The sequence below is a fragment of the Motacilla alba genome, chromosome 18, assembly GCF_015832195.1.
Source record: "Motacilla alba alba isolate MOTALB_02 chromosome 18, Motacilla_alba_V1.0_pri, whole genome shotgun sequence".
Classification (NCBI taxonomy): domain Eukaryota; kingdom Metazoa; phylum Chordata; class Aves; order Passeriformes; family Motacillidae; genus Motacilla; species Motacilla alba.
The window spans coordinates 11,378,807-11,405,171 of record NC_052033.1 but is presented as its reverse complement, the minus strand read 5'-3'; the positions used below and the strand labels follow the sequence as shown (position 1 = coordinate 11,405,171).

The window sequence follows — 26,365 nt, the reverse complement described above, 5'->3', positions numbered from 1 at the left end:
CCTTATGGATAACAAGAGCAGCGTGTGGGATTCCAGGCTCCAGCTGCTCAAATCAGATTTAGACTTTCTTCTGGGATGCCTTTCAGGAAGCTTCAGAGATTTTAGGGCATAGGGTAGTTAAGCATTTTATTTCCTTCTGTCTGTTATGGTCTTAATGTGAAATATCTGATATTGATGGCTTTAATTCTTGTGGTGTTTTTAATAACAGGGAAATCTCTGTATGTGAAGAGGCTGCACGAGAGGCTGCAAGAAGAGCAGCCTGACTGCACAGACCTTCTGAAAACCATCAGACTGATAGAACCAGAAGTGGATGAAGACAAAGTGCTAAAATCTCTCCTGCCTTTTCTGAAGAGAGAACACCAGACAAAGCCCATGATATTCCATTTTGATATCACCTCCTCAGTGAGTACATCCCTCCCTCGCACAGCTGCCTTGTCCTACAAGTCCTGTGTGGACCCTTGCAGGAGCTTTCTTTGAAGCTCTTGTTTCCCAACCAGCCATTTCCCTAACATGTGTTCTCTCATTATTCTGTAAGTAACACAAACACCATCGAGGTGATTGAACTCTGGAGCAGTTGCCCAGAGAAGCTGTAGAGTCTCCACCTTGGAGACATTAAAAAACTGACTGAATGTGGCCCCGGGCAGCCTGTTCTAGCTGGGCGTGCCTTGAGCAGAGAGCCTTCCCACCCTCATCTCTTTTTATGATTCTGTGAAATTGTGGTGGGTAAATAAAGAGGAAGTGCCTTGCTATCTCTTCTTGTGATAGGTGCAGCGTGGAATTCCAGAGTTTCTCTTCAAGCTGTTGGTGCTGCAGTACCTGACAGACAGTAATGGCAATATGTGGCTGCGGCAGAAGTGTCACCTGTACATCATTGAAATCCTGGAGGTGTCCCCAGTGCCAAAGACAGCAGCCAGACCTGTGCGTACCAGCAATGCTCCTTTTCTGGGAATTTCTCAGTCACTTTGCACGTGTTCGTACATAGCTGTGGTGAGCTGTAGAGGCTGTAAGTGTAAACACAGCACAGGAGTTCCCTGTTTTGTTGGGGGTGTGCTGTATCCCATAACAAACTGATGTCCCTGGTGTTGTACGAGGTGTCACTAACACCAGACAGCAAATTAGGCCTGTCTGGTTTCATTGGGTTGGTGATTTCTGAAGGCATGTTAGTCCAAGCCTCACTGCCCCCACTGTAACATTTATAGGAAATATAAAAATGCCAAATCTAATCTCCCTCGTGTTAATTGGCATGTTTGAAAGTAGGAGAATATTTATATGCAGCTGTAAGAACAGAATGTAGAAGCGACTGGAATAAATGCCAGCGGTTTCTTGGGTTTAGTTTTCTTTGAAGTAGCCCTGAGAAGGGGCTGGAGGTGATGCCAGGCTCATGTTCCTGGAAGGAAAATGTAGGAGGGAATAGGATTCCTTGGTGCACTTTAAGTGGAAGAAGGGATGCACGGGGAGAAGGCTGGCTCCTGTTCCTCAGCTCTGTGGCTTTAGGCAAGGAGACTGTTAATCTGTTAAGAACAGATTAACTAGGCTGATGAAGAGTGAGGCTGCAGCTCTGTGATGACCTTTTCTTTTCTTTTTCTCTTCTCCAGATGTCAGGGAGCCAGAAGTGTCACTTCTTGGATGTGTTCCCTAAAATTACATGCAAGTCTCCCAAAGAGGTGCTAGAAATGGAGACACTTGGCAGCCATTCTGGGGATGTGGGAATGGACAAGGAGGAATTTTGCAGTGAGGCTTTCCAGAGACCCTACCAGTACCTGAAGAGGTTTGACCAGGGCTGTGACCTGGACACGTTCTGGTACGAGGCGCTCTCGGTGGAAGGCAGCCCTGCAGAATGTCTGCAGCTCTTCCTCCTGCACTGCGGGGTCGTGGATCCCTCGTGGGCAGAGCTCCGCAACTTCACCTGGTTCCTCAACATTCAGCTGAGAGACTGCGAAGCCTCTGTCTTCTGCAACCCTGGCTTTGTCGGGGACACTTTGAATGGCTTCAAGAACTTCGTGGTTGGCTTCATGATTTTAATGGCGCGGGATTTTGCGACGCCCTCCCTGAGCATTTCCGACCAGAGTTCAGGAAGACAATCCTCCCACCTGGAGAACGTTCCGGAGGAAGATCTGCTTCCTTTCCGCATCAGGAAGAAGTGGGAGTCAGAGCCTCATCCCTACCTGTTTTTCAACGAGGATCGTGTGTCCATGACATTCATTGGTTTCTACTTCCAGCAGAGCGGGAATCGCATCGATGCCATCAATCCTCTGAACGGGAATGTCATCAAGAAGGACATCATGACTGCCCAGCTCTACCAGGGCTTGCTACTGCAGAGGGTTCCCTTCAACGTGCCCTTCGATCAGCTGCCCCGCGAGGAGAAGCTCGAGAGGCTCTGCATGGTGCTGGGGCTCCCCTGGGTGTTTGACCCTGACGAGACGTACGAGCTCACCACAGACAACATGCTGAAAATCTTGGCCATCGAGATGCGATTCCGCTGCAACATCCCGGTGGTCATCATGGGAGAAACGGGCTGTGGGAAAACCAGGCTGGTGAAGTTCCTGTGCCAGTTACGCAGAAGCTTTGTCGAGGTGGAGAACATGAAGCTCGTCAAGGTTCACGGAGGCACCACTGCGGAGATGATCTACGCCAGGATCAGAGAAGCAGAAGCCCTGGCTATATCCAACAAGGAGCAGCACGGGTTGGACACCGTCCTCTTTTTCGATGAAGCCAACACGACAGAGGCCGTGAGCAGCATCAAGGAGGTTCTGTGCGACCGCACGGTGCAGGGGGAGCCTTTGGCCTCCGGCTCCGGCCTGCGGATCATCGCAGCCTGCAATCCCTACCGGAAGCACACGGACAGGATGATCCAGCGCCTGGAGCTGGCTGGGCTGGGCTACCGGGTGAAGGCCGACGACACCCGGGAGAAGCTGGGCTCCATCCCGCTGAGGCAGCTCGTGTACCGGGTGCACGCGCTCCCGCCCAGCATGATCCCGCTGGTGTGGGACTTCGGGCAGCTCAACAACTGCACGGAGAAGATGTACATCCAGCAGATCGTGCAGCGCGTGGCGGAGCAGCTGCCCATGGCCAAGGACGAGGTGAGGACGGTCACAGAGGTGCTCTTTGCCTCCCAGCAGTACATGAGGCAGAGGGACGACGAGTGCAGCTTCGTCAGCCTGCGGGACGTGGAGCGCTGCATGGAGGTGTTCAAGTGGTTTTACAGGCACAGCCGCATGCTGCTGAGGGAGCTGGAGAAGTACCTGGCCGACAGGAAAGCTCCCAAGGGTGGCGGTGACAGAAATGGCGTCATCTGGTCCTTGGTGCTGGCGGTCGGGGTCTGCTACCACGCCTCCCTGGAAAGGAAGGAGCCGTACAGGACTGCCATCAGCCAGGTCCTCCCAAAGCCTTACGATACCCAGAAAAAGATTTTGGAAGAAATTACCCTGATGCAGGACTTATTCCTGAGTGGGGTGCCGCTCCGGGATACCATAGCAAGGAACTTGGCCTTGAAGGAAAATGTCTTCATGATGGTCATCTGTATTGAGCTGAAAATCCCTCTTTTTCTGGTGGGGAAGCCTGGGAGCTCCAAATCCTTGGCAAAAACCATCGTGGCTGATGCTATGCAGGGCCAAGCAGCTCATTCTGATCTGTTCAAGGACCTGAAGCAGATCCATCTCGTGTCTTTTCAGTGCAGCCCCCTCTCCACTCCAGAGGGAATCATAGGCACTTTCAAGCACTGTGCTCGATTCCAGGAAGGGAAGAACTTGGAGGAGTATGTATCAGTGGTGGTTTTGGACGAGATTGGGCTGGCAGAAGACTCTCCCAAAATGCCCTTGAAGACTTTGCATCCACTTTTGGAGGATGGCTGCATAGACGACGTCCCTCTTCCTCACAAAAAGGTTGGCTTCATCGGGATTTCCAACTGGGCTTTGGACCCTGCTAAGATGAATCGAGGCATCTTTGTGTCTCGCGGGGACCCCAGCAGAGAGGAGCTCATCGAGAGCGCGAAGGGCATCTGCTGCTCGGCACGAGGGGCTCTGCAGAAGGTCGAGCAGTATTTCCACCACTTTGCGGATGCATATGAAAACATTTGCAAGGCCCAAGACAGGGAGTTCTTTGGCCTGCGTGACTACTACAGCCTCATAAAGATGTTTTTTGCCTTAGCCAAGAGCTCCAAAAGCGAGCCCACGCCTCAGGACATCGCCGCAGTGGTTCTTCGTAACTTCGGCGGCAAAGATGATGTCAATGCCTTGGAAATCTTCACTTCCAAGTTGCTAGAGAAAGGGGAGATACGTGCTCACGATATCAGTAGGATAGAGCTGATCCGACAGAACATTTACAGCAGCGCTGAGGATGGGGACTGCAGGTACCTGCTTGTGTTGACCGAGAACTACGCTGCGCTGCAGATCCTCCAGCAGGCTTTTTTCACTGCCCGCCAGCAGCCAGAAATCATCTTTGGCTCCAGCTTTCCTAAGGACCAAGAATACACCCAGATATGCAGGAACATCAACCGAGTGAAGGTCTGCATGGAAACCGGCCAGATGGTTGTGCTCCTCAACTTGCAGAACCTCTACGAGAGCCTCTACGACGCCCTCAACCAGTACTATGTGTACCTGGCTGGGCAGAAGTACGTGGATTTGGGGCTGGGCACGCACCGGGTGAAGTGCCGCGTGGACCCCAGGTTCCGCCTGATTGTCATCGAGGAGAAGGAGGTGGTGTACAAGCACTTCCCCATCCCGCTGATCAACCGGCTGGAGAAGCACTACCTGGACATCAGCACCGTGCTGGACAAGGGCCAGAGGGAGGCCGTGCGGGAGCTGGAGCGCTGGGTGCAGGACTTCACGGCCGTCAACACGGAGGAGCACTTCATGGGCCAGCAGCAGTACGGCCCCGCGGACGTGTTCGTGGGCTACCACGCCGACACCTGCGCCTCGCTGGTGCTGCAGGGCACGCAGCGCCTGCGCCCGGCCTGCGCCCCCGCCGAGCTGCTGCCCCGCGTCACCGAGCGGGCGCGGCTGGCCCTGCTCAACTGTGCCACCCCCGACGCCGTCATCCGCCTCTGCAACTCCGTGGGGGTGTTCATGGCGCACTCGCTGGCCCACACCTACTTCAGGCAGCAGCAGCACACCTCCTTCGCCGACTTCCTGGGCGCCCACGTGCGAGCCGAGGCCGGGCCCCAGACCGCCTTCACCGAGGTGAGCCGGGGGGCTGCCAGCCCTCCCGACCCCGCCGAGCTCCGTGTGCCAGGGCTGCAGCGTGGCACCGCCTGCGTGCGCCGCAGCGCCGGCTGTGCAGAGCTGGGTGCTGACAAATAAACGCTGATTTGGGGGCGCAGTGCAGCTCTGCAGCAGACCAGGGCACAGGGATGCAGCTCTGCAGCAGGCCGGGGTGCAGTGATGCAGCTCTGCAGCAGGCTGGCAGTCCTGCAAACACAGATGCTTCATCGCTGCTGTCTATCCCCAGGTCACCACCTTCTCACAGCTGCTCACCAGTGCTGACATTGCCTGCCTGGAGAGGGAGGTGCAGGGCAGGGCCCAGAGGCCCCAGCTGCTGTTCCTGCAGCAGTTTGACACCGAGTACTCCTTCCTGAAGGCCATCCGGTGAGTCCGGGCAGTGTTTCCTGCTGGGAATGGGCTGCCAGCTGTGTGCACGGGGTGTTTCCTGCTGGGAATGGGCTGCCAGCTGTGTGCACGGGGTATTTCCTGCTGGGAATGGGCTGCCAGCTGTGTGCAGCGGGTGTTTCCTGCTGGGAATGGGCTGCCAGCTGTGTGCAGGGGGTGTTTCCTGCTGGGAATGGGCTGCCAGCTGTGTGCACAGGGTGTTTCCTGCTGGGAATGGGCTGTCAGCTGTGTGCAAGGTGTGTGGGCAAAGCATTCAGACCAGCACATATGGGAAAGGGAGGCTGTGCTGGCACTGGGCTGGCTCTGCCCAAATATCTGCTGTTAAGGGACAAACCTGATCAGCTCCGTCACCTGAGATGGGGTTTGGTGGTTTTCTCTCTCCCCCTGCAGCAGCCAAAGCTAATGTGGAGTGACTGGTTCTGTGGTCTTTAATGTTTGATCTTTATACTCAGTGACTTCTGTTAAATCTCTTTTCACTCCTCAGGGATTTCCTGGATTCTACTTCAGGAAACAAAGTCCTCATTATTCAGACAGACTTCGAAGATGGCTCTCAGAATGCCCAGCTCATTGCCTCAGCCAAGTGAGTGGCTGTGGAGTGGTTCAGTTCTGCCCGGCCACTCCTCCCTGTGCTTTGTTACTGGTGCTTTTTGGGGGTCTCACACTCAGCAACGTGCAATCCTTTATTCTGTAGCAGAATGAATCTAAATGCACTGATTGCATTTCAAATAATCCATAGCCCAAGTCAGAGTAAGCTAAGCTGGGTGAAACGAGCAGATAATCCCCTTTGAAGTGTGAATTCTGGCCCCTGGCTGCAGAAGTCCTGAGGAGCTGAGGGTCAGGGATCATTCAGGGCACAGCTGGAGGTGGCAGCTCAGCACCACAGCTGGAAGGAGTGGAAGCCACCTGTGTCTGTTCTGGGAGAGGACTCATGTCCTCTCTGAGGAGAGACCCGTGGCCATGGGCCCCTGCGTGCCTTTGCTGTGCCACCAGCATCTCCTCTGTGCTGCAGGTACACCGTTGTCAATGAGATCAACAAGGTGGACCTGGGGGAGGTCTCTGTCTTTGTTTACTTTATCATGAAGCTTTCCCGGCTGGAAGGAGGCACATCCTACGTGGGATTCCATGGAGGTGGGTGTGCCCGTCTGTCCCCTCTGGCAGCCATTTCTCTGGCTCACTGATCCTTTAAATGCTGAGAAGCTGGGCTCAGTGTGTCCCCTGGGTTGTCAGAGCTGCTTCCCTGTCCCACAGGGCTGCCCAGGGGATCAGCACCTGGCAGTCCTGGCTGGCAGCACCCTGCCTTGCCTGCTGACAGACAGGTCCCCTCTGCAGTCAGCTGGAGAGCAGCACACAGCCACGAGGGTAACTCTGTGGGTGGGTGATCCTCCAGAGGCTCTGGTGCAGGTGCTGAGGTGTTCAGCAAGGTTCCTCTGGCTCTGGGGGATTCTGGGAGCCTCAGAACCTTGGAACTGTCAGGCAGGGACATCCTGCAGCAGCAGGTTCTGGGGGCATTGTGCTTTCCCCTCCTACAGCGAGAGGTGAGAGGTGGTGACCTGTGAGGGTAACCCCAGGAGCTGGCAGGTAATTCTGGGGAGCTCCTCTGGAAGGAGAAGCTGCGGGCTGGGAGTGATTCCTTGTGCTCTGCCCGTAGGGCTGTGGCAGTCCGTGCACATCGACGACCTCCGCAGGTCCCAGGACATGATCTCTGACTTGACAGCCCTGCAGAACCTCACCATCAGCCAGGTGTTCTCCCAGGATCCAGCTGCAGCCAGAGGTGAGCTGTGTGCTGGGGAAAGGGGGAGCTGTGGCCCAGACTTGGAGGAACTGATGCCTGCCACAGCGTGTCTGATGACTTTCCCTGCTCAGCACCTGGGTTTGGGGGATCACCACATGGCTCCCAGCTTGAATTTAATTCATTACTACAACTTTAGGTCATTAAGCAGGCTAATTTGGGGGGTTTTCCCTTTTCTTTTTGACAAAAAGGTGGCATTTGCACTGCTCAGCAGCCTGAGAGCTGTGTCCCAGCACAGGAGGCAGCAGATGCTGCATGGCAGAGACTGACAAGGATCTTTCTTCCCCCTCAGCTTTTTCTTACTCTCTTTCCTTCCACCACACTGCCTGACAGGAGTCAGGGAGAGCTTAAGGCATTAGCTCAGTGTCACATTTCTTCCAGCTCTTGCTGCATGAGGCCTGGCAGCCCGAGCAGCCGTGGCTGTGTTTGAGAGGTGAATCTCAGCTACTCGTGCAGGTGCTAATGGGTTTCTGACAGATATTCTGCTGCTCTGGGATCCAGTTGCTAAAATAAACTCTGATCTGACCGGTGCAGAAGTGCACTGCTGCTTTCTAATGAAAATTCTGCCCCTTAGCTGCAGCTCTGCCTGCCAGTGGAGAAGCACAGCAGGAGGAGGTGGAGGTTGGAGCACCAGTGCCAGGAGCAGAGCACCATGAGGTCAGTTCAGAATACATTTGTTTGCCTCTCAGCTGTCACTGTGGCTCTCTGCTCTGTCATCCAGGGGTGCAACACACCTTTTGTGCCCCCTTCACCTGCAAGCAAGCAGCAATATTTGCATCACGAGTGTTACTGATCAGATAGAAGTTTCTCCTCCCCACTGCCCAGGCAAAGTCAGCATCACTAAAGAAACCAACCATTCTAAGGACTCTGTAATTCTTCAGTAATTTCATTCTTCTGATTTTTAAAAATCAGCTCTAAGAGTTTCTGGGGGTAAACTTCCCCTGGAGGTGGGAGCTGTGGTCCTGAGCCTGGCGCCAGCTGTGTGCTCTGAGCTGGAGCTGGGCTGGCTGGGGGCTTGGCTGTGCTGCAGCCACATGCACACTGCCTCGTGTGCAGCCTCAGCTGGCCATGGCCAGCACCAGCACATGGAGCATTTCCCAGCAAGGGCACATTTTCCCTGGTCACATTGATTATTTCTATTTCTTTCCTCAAACTGCTGAATGTTGCCCCTGCAGGAATCTCAACTCAGCACAAATGCTGTGTCACAGGCCAGTTTGGAAGGGCCGCAGAAGCTGCATCATGTTCCTGACAGCAAAAGAGCTGAGAATTGCAGCCTGAGCTGGGGGCAGCTGGGAGCAGGGGTGCCAGGCAGCGAGCCCTTTGAGGGAGCCCTGGAAACCTTCCAAGGGAGTGTGCTGGGGCCAGGAGGGTCACTCCAGGGCAATGACCTTGTTCCCTGGGCAGGGTGAGATCCTGGACACCACGGTGCTGCTGAGGACCTGTGTGCAGAGTGCTGTGGGCATGCTGCGGGACCAGAACGAGGACCTGAGCCGGAGCAGGAGGAGGATTGAGATTCTGCTTGGCCTGTTCTCCAAAGAGGATGAGCTGAAAGGTGTGTGCTGCACAGAGTCCCTGGCCATCTGGGGACCCCCAAAACAGTCAGTCAGCTCACTGGGGGTCCTTGCTGCGTGCAGGCAAGGGGGCTCTCCCCGGGATGTGTGTCTGTGCTGCAGTGTGGGTGGATGTTGGGCTTTTCTGCTGTTCAGGTGGTGGCTCTCTCTCTCACTGTGCTGGCTGTTTTTTTCCCCACTTGGCCAATTATTGAAACAAGTGTCAAATGCTGTGCTTGGTGGGGTATTTGGCTCCAAGCTAATAGAAGAGAAAGCACAAGTTCCCTGTTGTTTTGTAGCCTCTTTCCTGAAGATAACCAAGGCTCGTCTGTCCAGCCTGTTGAAGAAGCAAGAAGAGAATTCTCTTCATCCAAAAAACTGGGTGCTTCGGGAGGCTTCCAACCTCAGTGCTCTGCAGGAGGCAGGTACCTTCAGGTGAGCACTGCCTTGTCACCTGCAGCCTCCCAGGAAGGGTCTGCAAGTGGCAGCTGTGCAGCAGAGCCAGCAGCTTTGTGGAATTTGTGAGAACGTTTGCAGTGTCAGTCTCCAGGCTGTGCTGGCAGCTCTCTGAAGGAATTTTAGCCTCTCCTGGGGCAGGGTGAGGTAGAGCTGAAGGGGCTGAACTGGGGCAGGGATGCACAAGTGCTTGAGGGGAGCAGTGGGGTTACAGGTGAGCCAGGAGTGAGAGGAGTGCAGGGTTTTTTTTTTTTTTTGTGGTATTCTTTCCCATAAAGGCAGCATTAGGATTCTGTCACATGCAAATGTCAGCAGTTATTCAGGACAGGCACCTCCTGTTTTACTGATGGTGTTGCTCACATTCCCTCTGGGTTTCTCCATCTCTCTCCCCAAAGGCACACCCTGTGGAAGCGAGTGCAGAAGGTGGTCACTCCCTTCCTGGCACTCCTGGTTGCTGTCATAGACAGGAATGGCAATCTGGAGCTGCTGGCCCGGCCAGGAGCCAGCTGGGTGACAAAGCTGTGGATGTTCATCTTCAGTGACTCCAAATTCCTGAGTGTCCCTCCTGGCATGGGGAAGAACAGGTGAGCCTGGGGGAGCAGCAGGAGGCCTGGCCTGGCCTGGGCTGGCCTGGGCTGGGCTGGCAGCACTGGGGGCAGCCCAGCACTGGCTCTAACCCCCCGAGGCAGAGGGGTGTTGTTTGTTGGCTGCTCCAGGAGGGCAGCAGACACTGCTCACGGTTCAGTCTGTTCTCCTCAGAGTCCTGCAGTTCCCTGCCCTTCCTCCCAGGGCTCAGTTGCTTTCTGCAGCCTCTGCCCCTGCTGTGTGCACTGTGCTGCCCTGAGAAAAGCCCTGTGCATTAATGACCTTTTAACCCCCAGCCCTCAGCCAGAGGTAATCGTGGTGCAGAACAACATGATGGTGTCTGCTGATGCTGGGAATGAGATGCCCTTCAGCTGGAGGATAAAGGAGTACCTGGAAGAGATGTGGTTGGAGGCTCAGTACATCCAAAACACTGAAGGTGAGAGCCTGGCTTCAGCATCTCCATCCACTGCCCTCTGAGCTCTGGTTTGTCACTGCTGTGCTCCTTCTGCCACTGGAGTCACCTTCAGTCGCTCTGTGCTCCTGTGAGCCAGCAGAGTTCTGTGCAGGCAGCTTTTCTTGGTGCTTCTCACCATTCATCTTCCTCACCTGTTCTGTGCCCTTGCATTCCAAGTGCTGTGGAGCAGCCAGGAGTTAATGACAGGGTGAGATTGCAGAAATACAACACGGTGCTGGGCTGACAAGGCCTGGCCTGAGTCCCTCCTCAGTGCCCTGGATGAGGGGAGTGCTGGAGGCATCGGTGATTAATGAGGTGTCAGTGTCTCTAGGATAGATGCTGTGTCAAAGCCAGCTTCCTCCTAACATCCAGCTTTTCTCTGCATCCTCATTTTCCAGGCCATGCTGAGAAGTTTGTGGAATACTTCCAGAAAACTGCCCTGGGAAAATTCATCTGTGCTCTGACTGAAGGAGAAAGGCAGATGCTCTTCGAGTGCTACATCACAGACTTTATTGTCTTGACCATCGGTGTGTCCTCCCAGGAGGAGCTGCAGGTCAGGGGAAATTCTGGAAATTCTTTGAATGGGGAGAAGAGTTTGTGATGCCTGTGAACGTGTCCTCCTGAATCAGTCCTGCCCTGGGGACAATCCCCTCTGGGACAGCCCAGCAGCAGGGGAACCCCAGAGCAGACCACTGGGGTCACTCAGAAAGGCAGCCCCTGCATAATTGACACATTTAAGGCTGTCTCATCTTTCAGAGAATTTTGCCAGGTTTTCCAGCACGAAATGAACGATGGAAGTACTTTCTCACCGTTGGTTTTGTGTGTCCCACCCCTGCAGTGTCTGCGTGTGGCGTTCATGTCCTGCGTGGAGGAGTGGATGGCAGAGTCCCCCTGGAGAGAGGAGCTGGTGCCCTCCCTGCCCTGGGCCCACCTGGCACACAACCAGTTCAAGAGCCGCCTGCAGAACTTCTCCAGGATCCTGGCTGTGTACCCCCGTGTGACCAACTACCTCCTGAGCCAGCAAGGATGCAGAGTTCCACGCTCTGAGATGGTAGAGTCAGCTCAGCCCTGGCAGGGAGCTCTGTCTGCCCTGCTCTTCGGTCTCCTTTGGATTTCAGCCACAGCTGAAAGAGGGGAAGCACAGGCTGGGGTTCCTCAGAACTGGGAATCATCTGCTGTGTTCTTATTGCTACAAGCAGGTTTTTAATAGTTTGCCCTGCTTTTGCGTTAATTAATGGGACATGCTAACGAGCCGAGCTGCAAAAGTGAGAATTGCAGAGCTTAAAGTAACCAAGTAGGACATTATTCAGTAGAGCACGTGCTGAAGCAAGCCAGACTGAGAGCCCAAGGTCCGTAATAGTTCTGAAATGCAGCTGTTGTTCCCCCTGGCCCTGTGTGTGTGCAGGTTCTGGACGTGCTGGCTGCCATGGTGTGTGCTGAGGAGCTGGAGAAGCTGGTGCAGACAGCCTCGCCCCAGCTCTGGCTGCAGAGGGTGAAGAACCTCCACATGCCCATTGAATTCCTGTGCAAAGAGGAGGGTGCCCAGCGCAGGGGCAGCCGCTGCCATCAGCTGCTCCGGGAGCTCAGGTAGGGACCCAGCTCTGCTCACAGCCCTGCTCTTTGCTTGGAGGTTCTCTGGGGCATTGGAGCAGCCTGAAGCTGTTCTGGTGCTGCTTTTCTCAGGCTTTGCAAACCTTTCCAGGTTCCTGCTGGGCTCAATTGCCTACCAAGCAGCAAGAACCACATTTCTTTTTTCCTCATCTCCTGCAGATTTTCTCTCTAAATTTGGCAGTATCATCTGGTGCATTCCATCTGGGTTCAGGGGTTATTTAAAACTCTCCTCGGGTTCCTGTTAACCAGCAGTGTCTCCCCACTTCATCCTCTGTGCATAAGGACTCAAGAGATGGGGAATTTCACTGCCTCTTGTGCTTTGGAAGAAAGCCCAGAGCGCTACCCCAGTTTCTCACAGACCTCGTTTAGTTTATTTGAAGTGAAGAAAGTGCAGCTAATTGTGACTGGTATTTTAAAATCTTTTTGAGATAGAAGTTAGATGTGTGAGAAGGTGTGTGCAGTGCTGCCTCCAGGCCAGGCCCTTGAGCCCCCTGGGCAAAGTGCTGGAATGTTCTGTCCTTGACAAAAACCCCTCTGGAAAGCCAAAGTGCAGAGCAAGTGAGAAGTGCAGGGGTGCTGTGGAGGGCAGCAGGAGCAGCAGTGAGCCCCTGGCTGCCCTGGTTGCTGTTCCTGCTGTGGTGGCAGCCTGCTGTCCCCCCCAGGGCCTGCTGGAGCCGTGTGTTTGCCATGGCACTCTTCATGGAACACGTCCTGCTGGGCATCCACGCCGTCATGCCGGAATTCGAGGGTTTGGTGAGAAAATACACTTTGCTTCTTGCCAAGGTGAGCTGTTTCACCTCTTCCCTCTTCTGCTGATTGTGGGAATCTCAGGTGTTGCAGCTGAGTCACTGGGCTTTGTCCTTCCCCTCTGCAGTGTTTCCAGCACGATTCAGACATGAAGTCTCATCCAACCTTTGTGGCAGTGCTGACAGTGCTGTGCCAGTGCAAGAACGAGGTCAGCAGCAGGCTCTACAGGTACTGACACTGGGGCAGGCTGCAGGGCCAGCGGGGACCTTGCCTGTGTTGCCAGCACGCTTTTGGGGTGTGTGAAAGCCAAGGGAAGAGCAGTGACCCTGCTTGGTTCTGCACCCTGAGCTGAGCAGTGAGCCAGCTCTCGGTCTAGCTGCGGCTGAGCATCTTGTTCAAGGCTTTTGGGGAGGCAGCACAGAAGCAGCTGTGCTCATTGCTGTTTCTGTGTTCCAGGCATGGTCTGGAGCCCTGTCCCATCTGCCTGGGAGAGCCAAAGGACCCCATCTGCCTGCCCTGCAAGCACGTGTTCTGCCACAAGTGCATCAGCCAGTGGCTGGTGCCAGCACAGATGTACTGTCCCTACTGCAGGGCTGCTGTGGAGGATGAGGAGTTGACTGTCTCTGAGGAGCTCAGGTACTCCAGCCACCCTCTCCCAGGTGGGGCTGTTGGGTGGGGAGGCTTTGTGAGGAAATTCTCAGCTCTGAGGTGGTGAACACGAGCAGAGCTGAGGGTGAACTCTGCTTCATCCCTCTGGGACTGAACAGCTCCTGTCTGTTCTGTCATTTATAAAAAGGGGAAAGCTGCCCTGGCCTCTGTAAAAACATGCAAATCATAGAATGCTTTGGGTTGGAAGGGACCTCAAGGATCACCTCGTTGGGAAGGTTGATCTCCCTCGGGTGACTTTTGCCCGTGTGTGCTGGATTCCTCATGGTTTGAGAGTTCTGTGTTTGCTTTGCCCCTCCCAGGGCTGCCATAGCAAAGAAGGCCCTGTTCCGCCAGAGGTGCAATAATTTCTTCATTGACATGGTCACCACCATGTGCTTCAAGGACAACGAGCCCCCTGAGCCAGAGGTGATCCAGAGGCTGCTGAACCTGCTGTTTGTTCACAGAAGCCTCGTGAAAGACCCAGGTGAGCTCCCTTCACCCTCACACTGCCTTATGGAGCTGGATCTGTCAGCACCTTCTCTCCCCTGCCAAACCTGTCCCTCCCTTGTCTGCACAGATCACCCAGCTGTCTACACCAAATTCCTGTCCCCGTTTAATGATGAGGTGGATGAGACTCCCATCATCCGCTCTGTGATGCTGAAGCTGCTCCTGAAGTACAGGTGAGCACACTCAGCTGAGGGAGGTTAGGCCGGGCCAGATTCAGCTCTGTTCCTCATCAAACCCATCCCATCGTTCCCCTTGCCTCCCCGAGTTCCACTGAATCTCACATTCACCACAAAATCTCAGTCTTTGCATTATTCATGCAGCTTGGTGGCTTGCACGGGGATGTGGTGCAGTGTCAGCAGCCTGTGCAGGGTTTACCTGGCTGTCCCTCACTAACCCTCTGCTGAGGGTGGATGCCTGGTTCTGCAAGGTGGCTGAGTGGTTGCTCTGATTTGGGTCAGCAAAGCAAAACTCCTCGTTCACAGAGACTTCATCAGGATTTAAACTGATCTTGTGTCTGCTCCAGGGACGTCCCCGTTCCCTCCCAGCCTCCCTTTGCAGGCGGGGCACAAAAGCCACTCTCAGGTGTGACCACCTGACCTCCCAGATGCCTTTTGTCCTGAAGTGCTCACTGAGCACTGCTGGTGATCAAAGCCCAGCTCACTGCCAAATGTCACCTGCAGAAAATGGCACAGGGGCTTCTCCATCCTGCAGCTGCGTCCAGAGAGACCCCACCTGTCACACAGCCAGCTCTGGAGCTGTGCTGGCACTTACAGCAGGGGCAGGGTGTCAGCGTGGCAGCTGTGTCAGGGCTCTCTCTCTCTCCTGTAGCTTCCATGAAGTGAAAGATGATGTGCAGCATTACCTGTCCCAGGTGGAGCACAACGCGCTCCTAGGGAAAAATGACAAAAAAGAGCTCTACTTGCTTTTTGTCAACTGCTTGGAGGTAAGAGCTGGGCCTTGAAACTGTTGCTGTTTCCTGAGCAAAAACAGTCAAGAACAGAAATTCTTCTGCAGTTGTAGGCGTGTTTCTTGTGTATGTAACTATTTTTCCAACTAGAAAGCCCAGAAGGAGTTCATACCAAATCTTCTGGTCAGAACCTGCTCTCAGGAGTGAGCCTTGCTTTTTGAGGAAAGGCTTATGTGTCTTTGCAGTGTTACATGAATTCTTTCCCTTGGATAAGTGTCTTGAGTGTTAAACCTCAAACTCCAGCACAGGAGAGCAGCAAGCAGGGCCTTGCTCATGGCAGCAGCCCACTGCTGAGCTGCCTTCTTGTCTCCCTTAAATTACTGTGCAGAACCTCAATCATTGTGCCTTTGGATTGTTCCCTTTCCTCCCCTTGCATAACTTTCAGGGCTTTGGACAACTAGAGACAAACGTGACAGCAGGGGAGAGGTTTTATTACTGCAGGGTTTTTTAAAGTCATTTTGTAGTTAAAATCACCATTTGTGTTCTTGCTAAGGGACAGACAGGTAGAGCTTGGCATCTTGGAACATGGAACGTGTGTTAGTCACAGCCTGCTTGTGGCTCTTGCTCAGCTCCAAGCTTGGGGAGTGTGGGACAGCTGGGGGGCATCCTAAAAACTGTGTTTGGCAGAGGTTTAGGATGAGGGAGCAATGGCAGTGGTTTGGAGGGTGCAGGGGTGGTTTGGAGGCTCAGGGATGGTTTGCTGTGCTCATGGCAGGGTGGGCTGGAGGCTCAGAGATGGTTTGAAGGCTCAGAGGTGGTTTGGGGGCTCAGGGATGGTTTGCTGTGCTCATGGCAGGGTGGGCTGGTGGCTCAGGGGTGGTTTGGAGGCTCAAGGATGGTTTGCTGTGCTCATGGCAGGGTGGGCTGGCGGCTCAGGGGTGGTTTGCTGTGCTCATGGCACCCCCAGGGTGGGTGGGTGGGTGCCATGGGGACATGGGTGGCTGAGTGAGGTGGCTCTGCCACTCACCAGTGTTCTGGCCTCTCTCTAGGACTCCATGTGTGAGAAGTCGGAGGACAGCCTGGGCTGTGGGCATGGAAACAGTGTGCCTGAGGACAGAGCCTTTCCAGAGAACTACCTGCCAGCCAGCAGCAGAGGGGCTCCCCAGGAAGCCTCTGTGGAGTACCTGCAGGCCGTGGCCCAGGTGCGCCTGGGCCTGAGCAGGGCTGCAGAGCTCATCTTCCTCCTGCAGCAGCACGCACGTGAGTCTGATTGCTCTGCAGGAAATGCTGCGTGCAGGGCAGCTGGGCTGGGCACAGGCAGTGCCCTGTGCTCTGCTGGGACCTGTTCTGGTGCATGGCCCAGGGGGAGAGCAGCAACCCCTTTCTCCTTGGGGGTGTGAGTCAGTGTGTGTCCCCTGTGCCAGGTGTTACAGGTGCTCTGTAGCTGGTAGCAAGGCTGTGCTGGTGACCTCAGTGTAGGTACGTGGCAGTTACACCTGTGGAAGGAGATTTATTTTATCCTCCTGATGCTAACAATGAGATTTATTTAGAGCCCACTAAATTGAACTTTAAAGCATAAATGCTGCTTCAGACCCAGGACTGCTGTCAGGGTTATTGTTTTATATGAATGAGAGCTGTGCACAGCTAGAAGGGATTAAGAGTTTATATTGACGAGTTTATACCTTCCCTGTCACAGAAATGAATCACTGTGTGAAATCTGGCTGAGGAAATGCTCCAGACGACACCCGAGGAAGGGAGGGCTCTGAAGTTCTCCTGTCTAATAACACAGTGCTAATAAAGGGACTTGGTGCTACAGCTGGGCCAGACAGAAAAGTTTTACAAGGTGGGATGTGCTTTTGCCTCTTTGTTTTAACTTCTTTTTTCCCCTCCAGAGCCAGAGCAGATGAAGGATGAGCAGCGTTACCTGGAGAAGGTGGAGAAGTTCTGCAGCCTCGCCAGGAACGACTGGCACCGTGTGTACCTGGTCAGGAGGATTGCCAGCCAGCACGGCATGGAATTTGCTCAGAAGCTGGTCACGGAGCCACGCTTCAGCTGGGTGTTCCCAGAAGAAATTCTGCAGCAGGTAACCAAGAGGCATCTCCTGGTGGTGGTTCTGGTCCCCTCTTTGCCTCACTTTGTGCTGCTTTGGGTGTTCCTAGTGCTGTGGGTCTGGGGTCGGGCCAGAGTGGCAGTGGCTGGGAGCTGGCTCGTCCTGGCTCCGGGTGAATGGAGTCTGTCCTGGCAGCACCACGTCTGCTGCTGCTGCTCTGGGGAGCCTGAAACGCCCCAGTGCTCGGGGGGAAGAGGAGATCGTGCCTCCTCCAGCCAGGTGGCTGTCCCCAGAGCTGTGCATGGCCGTTCCCTTGGCAGGTCCAGCACAGCCAGTCCAAGCACATCGACCGGTACCTGGTGTGCGGGGAGCGGTACCGCGCCCTGCGCGACGCCGTGGGACGAGCCATGATGGAGGGCACGGCCCAGGGGCTGCTCGAGGCCCAGGAGGTACAGCCCAGAGCTCCCAGACCCCTGCTGGGTTGGCATGGCCCCAGCTCTGCCGTGTCCCTGCGGGCAGTGTCTGTTCCCAGCACCCGGGGCCTCTGCTGGAGCTCACCGGGGCTCGTGCTCAAGCACGTTTCCTTTACTTTCCTGCCTGCACATCCCATCACTGCAGCTGGGACAGCTCTGGCCTGTCCCCTGCCACATGCTTGGTTCTTCCCCAGGCCTCCAGCGGCCCCCCAGCTCTGGAATCTGCCCACCTGCTCCTGGCCATCTTCCGAGAGGTCACCGCCCTGTACGGGGATCCCAGCCTTCGTCCCAAGCAGCAGGTAGGACGCTCCCCTTTGGCAGCTTGTGGCAAACCTGCTTCGTGGGTAAGGAGGAAGGGCATCTAAACCAGTGGTGAAGCTTTTGCTCCTGTGCCCCAGCCAGGGTGATGGCCTGAGCTGAGCAGGCTGGGGAGGTTCTGGGAGCAGGGTAACCCAGGGTGGGCAGCAGCTCTTAGTTTGGGTGGGCAGTAATCCTGATGGCTTTAGCTCTTTCCAATCTGTGCTTCCAGCAAACAGAGGCGATGATGGAGTTCATCCAGAGCTGCCAGGTGCTGAATTCCCCTGAGCTGCAGGGCCTTGCAGTTGCCCTGGTGAAGAACGCCCTGCCCGGGCTGGCCGTGGAGCCGCGGGGCTGCAGCCAGCAGGGAGCCCTGGTGGAGATGGCCGTGCACATGGCTGCTGTGCTGCTCTGTGGGCACTGCCCTGTCCTGCAGCCCCTCAGGAACCTGGCCTTCCAGCCACACAGCATGCAGGTGAGGGCACAGAGCTCACGGGCACTTCGGCTCATCCCTGCTTCCTGCCTGTGTCTGCTGGATGCTCTTTCTCACCAGCAATGCTCCGACTCACTGGCTGAGCTGTGAAACGCTGGGGGGGATCATTGCACTGCTGTTGGGGTCAGTTAGCACAACACCAAGCTCTGGCCTGGTTTCTTTTCAAAGCACCTCTCCATCCTGAGCAGGATGAGCAAATCCCTTTGCTGCTGTTTGGGTGAGCGAGGCTGAGGGCAGCTGGCAGCTCCCCCTGTGCTGACCTGCCAGCTCACAGAGCTCTGGCTCCTCAGGCAGGGGCAGGGAGCTGCTGCTCCTGGCTGCCCAAGGTTCAAGGGAACACGCTGCTACACAGCAGCAATGCACTGCTGGATGTCTGGAGAGCGCACGTGCAAGTCTCAACAACACTGACAGTTCTAAGAGTGGATTTTCAAAGGTGAATTTGGAAATCTGCATCACCTGCCTGACCTGTGCTCTCAGACGTCTCTTGTTCCCCAGAGTGAGCAGTGAGTGACTGCTGCAGGACAGAGCTGATTCCCAGATCCTTCTGTGACTGCTTTCCCCTTTCCCTTCCAGCACTCCTTCCTGCCCACCATGCCCGAGGACATGATGGCTCAGGCGAGGACCTGGAAGGAAATGCATGATCTGCACTGGTATGGTGAGTGCTGCTGGCTGCCTGGGGAAGGAATTCCTTGGGTTTGGAGAGTGAAACTGTTCCAAATGTGAGGACAAACACGCTCCTCAGCATGAGTTATCCATGATAAATTGATTTGTAGACAGTTTGTGTGGGTGATGCACCAAAGGACATCCAGTGCTGTTTAGTCTTCAGCCTACAGCTGGCCACAGAGCATGGGGGGGCACAAAGGCAACACAAACAGGGTGTCAGAGGAGAGCTCTGCCACCTTCCTGGCCAGCTTTGTCTCTGCTTCCCCCAGTTGGACCTTCCTGCAGCAGGGAGTGGGGGGTGAGAGCATTCCTGCCCTCAGCAGCAGAATCTGCCAGGTTTGGTTCCTTGTTTCTCAAGGAGAAGCAGCACTGAAAAATTCCTTGGCTTCTGCATGGGCCTGTCAGTCCTTTGGGCTTTTGGTTGGATCTTCAGCAAATTTCTTGCTCCAGGGTGATGGTACCAGTGAAAGGGAATAACAGGGCCTGTATAAATCTGTCCTAGAATTCTGTCCTGTTTGTTTCTCTCTTCACAGAATGTCCCAATGGCCACTTATGCACTGTGGGGGAGGTAAGAATTTGGGACTGGTGGGTATTTAAGCAGACAAAGCTTTCAACAATAAACTGTTTTATTTTGTTTACTGGTTTGAATGTTCTGATGCACAGAGTTCCACTTCTAAACTCGATATTATTGATCATTTTGTCATTGTAATGTAAATTTGGAATACCCCTAGCGTTTATACCATAGATTGGGAAACATCAGGCAGAGGCCCAGCTTGTAGCAGGGATTGAATTAACCACTCAGAGGTTGGATTTTTGTTTCATTGCCTTTCTCTGCTGGAGAAGCTGTTGCTCTGGAGTTGAGTGTTCTCCTGTTGCTTTTCCCAGTGTGGGCTCCCCATGGAAACGAGCCGCTGTCCCGACTGCCACGTCCCCATCGGAGGCACCAACCACAAACCCCTGCAGGGCTTCCGTCGCTCCAGGTGGGCATTGCTGCCGTGCCTTTGCAGGGCTGAACCATGTAGGACTTGCCTGTGGTGCCCTCAAAGGCCAGAGGTACCAACCACTCATGCTGCTCTCTGGAAGGTGTAAGGAGGGGATGTCCAAGCAAGAGCAATCAGGCAGCAAAACCAAAGAAATTTGCTTTTCTGTGCACAAAACTGACTGGAAGCCTTCACTGCCCTGTGGCACTTTGAATTGGCAGCTTTTATGGCATTCAAAGACATTATGGGTCAAAAAGGCATTGCTGGGTATCAGAGAGTCTTGTGTGGTTTTTGTCTAGGTTAAAAACCCCATATATGCACTTTCCTACAGCGTTCCTGAGGACAGGACTCAGACTGGCCACATCCTTGGAGATGTTGAGCACAGAAGGACACTGGGAATGTCTGACAGGGGCACATCCCCCGTGGTCTTTGTGCTGCTCCGTTGGCTCACCCACCTGTCCATGCTGCTGGGAGCCTCCAGAGACCCTCAGGTATCTTCAGAAATGCTTCCTGTGGTCACACAGAATGTAGGGGAGCCTTTGTACGCTGCTGGTCCTTTTCATCACACTGCCAAGTGGCCAGGGCAGTCTGTCAGGATGCAAGACCCCAATTCCCTCCCTCCTTGCCCAGGAGGGATTTTGGTTAATTCCTGCACTTCCATGCAGGCACATCCACCCAGCCCTGCCTCGATGGGCACGGGTGGCAGGAATCCCACAGGTGGGGGTGCCTGGCAGGACAGAGCTCCGTGTGCTTTGTGCTTCCCTGGATGTTTTTGGCTGTGCTCAGCCCTTGCCTTTGTTCTCTTTAGTCCCTGGGAGGGATGATCAAGCCAGCAATGGACAACGTGGTGAGCTTCCTGCAGCAGCACGTTCAGGAGGACTTGGCGCAGCTGACCAGGATTTTGGGGAAGAGTGTGGATGACACTATCAACATCCTGCACCTGGTGCTCAGCAGCCTCCTGCAGGCCCCCCAGCAGCAGCCAGGCCAGTGTAAGAAAAGCCCCCTGCCCTGTCACACCTGGGGCTGTGCTTGAAGGGCTGTGGCCATGCAGCCACCTTGCTGATAAACCCCCTCCAACAGCAGCAGCTGAGCTGAAGAGGAAAACAGAGAGTTTGAAGCTTGTTTCTTACTCTAGGGAGGGAAGAATTTTAGGCTGTTTGCTTCTTTCAGTCGAGTACGTGGGCTTTGCGAGGTTTGGTGCAGTCAATAACTCTGAAAATGAATTATTGACAAAACAATGCCGTGACTGATGGGCAGAGCTGGCAGCTCCTGAGCAGGGCTGCTCTCCCAGCACTCAGCTCGTGCTGTGTGCAGTCCCCGTTCTGTGCTGCCCCTCAGTGACTCCCAGGAGCTCTTTGGGAGAAGAGGGATGGCACAGTGGGGTTGATGGTGGGGTCTGGAGTCACTGTGGCACAGAGGCATCAGTGTGTCAGCAGCCCATTTTCAGAGGGTGGGACAGCACCTGTCAGTATTCCAAGCTTCACTCTGTCATGGGACATGGTCTGAGCTTGGACAGCCTGTTCAATATTTCTGGGGTTGTGGAGTAGTTGTGAAATGTCCCCATCACTCACACGAAGCTCCTGGAAACCTGGATCACTGTGATTTGTGGCTGTCACTCTCCAGCTGGACCAAGATCCTCAGTTAACTTCTAGCACCTGTGAGTCTGTGCTTTCTTTTCCCTGAAATACTGCAGATGTAAGAGGGGAAATGTTCCTGTTGCAGGGCCGGTGCAGTTTGATGAGTTTCTGTCCACCAAGGAGAAGAGAAACAAATGGGAAGAAATTGTTGCAAACACAATTATTGTTCCTGAACTGGAGGTGAGAAATCTGCTATGCAGAGTCGGTAGCTGAGCAGTTCCAAATCACTGGAAATCTGATGTGCTGTAATATCTACTCTTTTCACCTGGCTGTTCCTAAAGCCAGCCCATCCGTGGCACAGCTGCAGGTGAAGGATTAGCCACCTCTATTCCACCTGGGGAAATGGCAGCCTGAGACTGGGGTTGTTCTGGGATGAATTTGTACAGCTGGAAAAGCAGAAATGGCTTAGCTCAGCTGAAGGTATTTGACAATATCCAGTAATTCATTATTCTTTCAATGCAGGATTTGGATAAAAAGCTTCTCAAGTTAAACCGACAGATACAAGAGGATGAGAGAATCTCTTCCAACCCCATAGTGAAGATCGTGTACGGGGACCCGGCTGCATTCCTGTCCCAGCTGCCAGGGGACAGCCACGTCCACCACTCCAAGATGTGGAGCTGCCGCAGGAGGGTTTCTGTGGAGAACCTGGGCCACGTTGTGCAGCAGAAGAATGCCAAGGACACCGTCCCTCTCCTCTGGAAGTTCCTGCAGAAGGTGGGGCTGGCGCAGGGGTGAGAGCCTGGCACTGCCCAGGACTAAACCACGTCTGGATTGTCTCAGTATTGCTGTGATCTTGAGCATGAACATGGAAGATATTGCTGCCTTTTAAACATTTAAGAAGTGATTCCATAAAAGTCTTCCCAACTGGTTTGTCCAAGCACAGCCTTACCCACAGGTTCCCTTTCCTCTTCCAGGAAAGTGAGCTGAGGCTGGTGAAGTTCCTACCAGAGATTCTGGCTCTGCAGAGAGATTTGGTGAGGCAATTCCAGAACACAGCAGAGATCAAGCACTGCTCCATCAGGGAATTCCTCAGGGAACCCCACTCAGGTGAGGAGACTCTGCCAAAATTGTAGTTAATGAAACAGAAAGTGATGGATTGTCCAGTTGGAAGAGAAGGGGGAAACTCAGCTTTTCCTTTTAACTCTCACCTGAAGGAACTGGAGACTTGGATAGTGTTGGAAGAGTTACCAGATCACTTTAAAGGGAATTAAGTTCAGGAGATTTTCCGTGAGGGGTGGGAGCTCTGTGCAGTGCAGCAGTGGCTCTCTGGGCATTTTAAGCTCAGCCCCAGAGCAGGGCTTGCCTAAAGAATGGAATGAATGTTCTTCCCTTCCTTTCATGGTTTGTGGCAACTCCCTCAATTGTATTTAAGTACAATTACTGATGCTTTTAAGTACTTATGGAAAAGTACATAAAGGTCATGCAGGAGCAGACAACAATGGAAAAACAACAAACTGAGCAAATGGCTCCATTTGATACCTTCAGAAAGGTGTTTGGTGTCTCTTTAGTCTCTTGAGCAGCTGCCTGACGTTCAGCGGTGTGCTCTGAAGATCCCTGTATTGGAGTGTCACCAGGAAAAGGTGTTTCATGGATTTATCATTTTGTTGTTTCTCAGATGTGATGAGGGACCTGTTAGAGAGGAGAGTGAACGTGTTTCTGTCTGTGTGGAACAAGCTGAGAAGCTCCCTGGACACCAATGGTGAGCAGCTCTTTCCCAGCCCTGCTCCTCGTTCTGAGTTCAGCTTCCTCCCATCACTGATGCTGAGGCATATCCTCAAAACTGGCCTTGGCCATTGAATTTCAAGAATGTAGGTACAAGGGGAGGGATTTGTTTCCCTGTTGTAGCAGTCTCACTTGTTTCCTCTCTCCCCTGAACTTGTTCCCTTTCGTGCTTGTCCCCAGCGCCGAGCGCGCGGCTTTCCTCAGCTCGGCGCCTCCTCCTGCCCTGGCTCGGCCTGGGCTGGCTCCGGGCCTCCTCAAACACTGCCGTCTGTATTTCAGGGGAAATCAAGCTGCCTAAAGGCTACTGTGATGCCGAGCTGAGCCTGGACAGCAGGCTGGAGGTGCTGCTGCCGCGGCGCCAGGGGCTGGGGCTGTGCTCCACGGCGCTGGCCAGCTACCTCATCGGGCTGCACAACGAGCTGGTGCACTCTGTCAACAGGCACACCAAGGAGGATGACAGGTGCGCTGCTGCTCCGCTCCCTGGGCTCTGCTGCACGCCCTGCTCCCTCCCAGGCAGCTTTCCCTGCTCCGCAGAGGCCTCTCCCTCTGAACACAGGCCCTCGGCTCCCTGCAGGTACCTGGTCAGCCCCTCGGAAGTGGCCGACCTGCACCTGATCAGTTACGAGGTGGAGAGGGACCTGATCCCTCTGATCCTGTCCAACTGCCAGTACAGCATGGAGAAGGGAGGGGAGACCTTGCAGGACTTTGATCTGGAGAGGATCCAGCAGCAAGTGATCAGCAAGTTCCTGCAGGGGAAGCCACTCATCACGCTGACGGTAGGAGGGGCAGGGCCGTGCAGCCAGCAGGGCTCTGCGAGCAGAGTCCGTTCAGGGCTCACATCCCTGCCTTTCTCTCCTGCCAGGGAATCCCCACCCTGGTGCACAGACACGACCGCAACTACGAGCAGCTGTTCAGCGATGTCAGGAGCAAGCTGGAGCAGGTGGGTTTCTGCACCGCGGGAAGCAGGGCAAGCATGAAATCCCTGCTTCTCCAAGGGCTTTCTGTGCCTTGCCTTGTCCATCCAGAGGCTTGCCTGCTGATTCCTCAGCATGCCTTGGGTACGTGCAAGCTGGCCTTGTGCTGTCAGTCAGGATTCACAAAGAGAAGGGAGATTAGTTCAGCATTTCAGTTTCCTAAATCTGAGCTCTGTTGCCTTCCTTGACTTGAGCAGTTGGAACAGAAAAAGAATGGCTCTAAAATAGTATTAACTGCGACTTTGTGGTTTTCAGAGTGCTCTGCCCAGTTCAGTGATGAACATGATCAGTGGGGAGCTGCAGTCCTACAGTGATGTGTGTGATGCTCTGTCCCTCACTGAGATCACCCTGGGCTTCCTGGCCATGGCTGGTGAGAACGCTGACATGCTGCTGACGGAGTACGTTGAGCGAGTTCTGCAGATGGGGGATCAGACAAACCCTCACGTGCTGCAGGTGAGTGCTCAGGGCAAAGCCCAGACTCTTGTGGGGTAAAATCTGCTTTATGCTAAATCCAGCCTGTGTGACAGAGCCCTCTCCCTCCCCCACTGCCTGTCGTGGTATCAAAAACGGGATCACTGAGGGCAGCTGGGGAAGGGTGAGAGGGCAGCTGGGCTCCACACAGGCCCAGGGCTGGATGAGCTCTGTGCTGAGCTCTCCTGGGCAGGGCAGGCTGGGGATGGCTCCAAGGACACCCCTCACATCCGCAATGTCCTTCTCTTCCAGGCCCTCAGACGGTGCCAGCTCAGGCACAGCATGGCCCTGTGGCAGCTCCTGTGTGCCCACAAATCTGAGCAGCTGCTGCGCCTCGGCAGGGTATGGCACCCCAGCACCCCTGTGCGAGCTGCTCTGCTCTGCTCTGCTCTGCCTGCAGCTGCTCAAATTTATCTTTGGGTTTTTTCTCCCCTCGCTGCATTTTTAGGATCCTTTTGCAGATGTCAGTCCAGACTACAAAGAAGAGCTTACCCCAGAGCTTGCCAAGCTCCTGCACACCTTCCTGGTCCACTCCAGGCTGGAAACCTTCCTGCAGGAGCTCCACGAAATGATCATCCTGAAGCTGAGACGTGTCCGAGCTGTGGAGGAATTCAAACCCACGTGGAGGTAGGAATCACACACCCAAAGCCACCAGAGTTGTTGTTGACTGAAGCTTCTCTGCCTCTGAGCCTGCACACAGTGGGAACACTCCCCTGGCACGTGCATGCACTGGGGGACACGGCCCAGGCAGCAGCACCAGCAATATCCACTCCTATTTCTGGCAGCTGTCACTTCCACCTCACACAGGCTCTCCTGGGGACACTGCTGGAACACTCCAGGAGCTGCTGTCCAGGGCACAAACCCCAGCACTGCTGCAGGCACTTGGATAAAATAATAACAGAATCACAAACTCTTTAAGGCTGGAAAAAACCTCCATGGTGCTCAAGGCCAGCCTTCAGGGACAGGCACAGCTCGGCCCCAGAGCTCAGCTGTGCCCTGCAGCCTCCCCTTGCTGGGTTCTCAGCCTCCACCTGGCTGTTTAGCCCTGCTCACTGCACACACACTTCTTCAGTTGTGTATTGAGTATTTGGGGTGCTGCAGTGCACTCACACTGTGGCACTTGAGGGGTTTTTTTAGCTGTTAATGCCATTTTGCTCTGTCTTCCAGCCTGAAGGAATCATTCTTGCCTTACCTTGATGCCAAAGCCTCTGAATTAGCTCTGGAGCTGGAAGACACGTTCCCAGATGAGATTCTTCTGTCTCATGCCACTGGTACCTGGAAAGCAGCTGCTGTCTTCAAGAGGGAGCACCGGGAGAGTTAGGACAGAGCCCTGCCGGGGACTGCCACAACACCCGCCTCAGGGTTTCTGGAACTCCGGGCATTTCTTTGGGGCTTGTTGGTTGTTCTTTGGGTTTGAGGTTGTTGTTTTTACACCTGCTGTGAAGAGGAGAGTGGCCGTGGAGGAGGAGGGAGGGTGAAATAGACCCAGCAGCCCGGTGTGAACCCTGCATCGCCACAGCTTCAGAACCACTGGAGGAACATGAAGGATTTTTTTTTTTTTTTTTTTACAAACCATGCTGCCTGGGCCAGGGTTGATGTTTTCCAGCCCGTCTTTCTGCGCTGGCTGCAGAACCGGACCCGCACAGGGAGCCCGAGGGCCGCGGCTCCTGCGCTGCCCTCAGCCCCGGGCGGGCCTCTCCCCCTCCCCTGAAATAAACTCGTTCAGCTCCCGCGCCTGCTCCCCGCTC

At 54.5% G+C, this 26,365-nt stretch overlaps 1 protein-coding gene across 2 annotated transcripts in view; it reads left to right on the top strand.

The window, feature by feature from the left end:
- Positions 1-26,350, top strand: part of RNF213 (ring finger protein 213) — a 42,762-nt gene extending 16,412 nt beyond the window's left edge. For both annotated transcript variants that reach the window (XM_038157183.1, XM_038157184.1), the window contains 42 exons: positions 209-402; positions 766-918; positions 1,596-5,177; positions 5,446-5,582; positions 6,088-6,183; positions 6,613-6,731; positions 7,252-7,374; positions 7,967-8,049; positions 8,797-8,944; positions 9,242-9,377; positions 9,794-9,982; positions 10,280-10,419; positions 10,836-10,990; positions 11,276-11,488; positions 11,843-12,024; positions 12,711-12,831; positions 12,923-13,023; positions 13,252-13,431; positions 13,764-13,927; positions 14,021-14,123; positions 14,779-14,893; positions 15,907-16,117; positions 16,750-16,940; positions 17,228-17,356; positions 17,575-17,679; positions 17,910-18,152; positions 18,744-18,825; positions 19,367-19,401; positions 19,719-19,813; positions 20,145-20,304; positions 20,622-20,802; positions 21,536-21,630; positions 21,913-22,164; positions 22,365-22,497; positions 23,066-23,149; positions 23,452-23,632; positions 23,747-23,948; positions 24,035-24,112; positions 24,402-24,599; positions 24,870-24,959; positions 25,066-25,244; positions 25,785-26,350. In XM_038157183.1, the coding sequence (XP_038013111.1) occupies positions 209-402; positions 766-918; positions 1,596-5,177; positions 5,446-5,582; positions 6,088-6,183; positions 6,613-6,731; positions 7,252-7,374; positions 7,967-8,049; positions 8,797-8,944; positions 9,242-9,377; positions 9,794-9,982; positions 10,280-10,419; positions 10,836-10,990; positions 11,276-11,488; positions 11,843-12,024; positions 12,711-12,831; positions 12,923-13,023; positions 13,252-13,431; positions 13,764-13,927; positions 14,021-14,123; positions 14,779-14,893; positions 15,907-16,117; positions 16,750-16,940; positions 17,228-17,356; positions 17,575-17,679; positions 17,910-18,152; positions 18,744-18,825; positions 19,367-19,401; positions 19,719-19,813; positions 20,145-20,304; positions 20,622-20,802; positions 21,536-21,630; positions 21,913-22,164; positions 22,365-22,497; positions 23,066-23,149; positions 23,452-23,632; positions 23,747-23,948; positions 24,035-24,112; positions 24,402-24,599; positions 24,870-24,959; positions 25,066-25,244; positions 25,785-25,938 (9,512 nt within the window). In that variant the 3' untranslated portion in view covers positions 25,939-26,350. The remainder of the gene's footprint in view (positions 1-208; positions 403-765; positions 919-1,595; positions 5,178-5,445; positions 5,583-6,087; positions 6,184-6,612; positions 6,732-7,251; positions 7,375-7,966; positions 8,050-8,796; positions 8,945-9,241; positions 9,378-9,793; positions 9,983-10,279; positions 10,420-10,835; positions 10,991-11,275; positions 11,489-11,842; positions 12,025-12,710; positions 12,832-12,922; positions 13,024-13,251; positions 13,432-13,763; positions 13,928-14,020; positions 14,124-14,778; positions 14,894-15,906; positions 16,118-16,749; positions 16,941-17,227; positions 17,357-17,574; positions 17,680-17,909; positions 18,153-18,743; positions 18,826-19,366; positions 19,402-19,718; positions 19,814-20,144; positions 20,305-20,621; positions 20,803-21,535; positions 21,631-21,912; positions 22,165-22,364; positions 22,498-23,065; positions 23,150-23,451; positions 23,633-23,746; positions 23,949-24,034; positions 24,113-24,401; positions 24,600-24,869; positions 24,960-25,065; positions 25,245-25,784) is intronic.
- Positions 26,351-26,365: the final 15 nt, after the last annotated feature.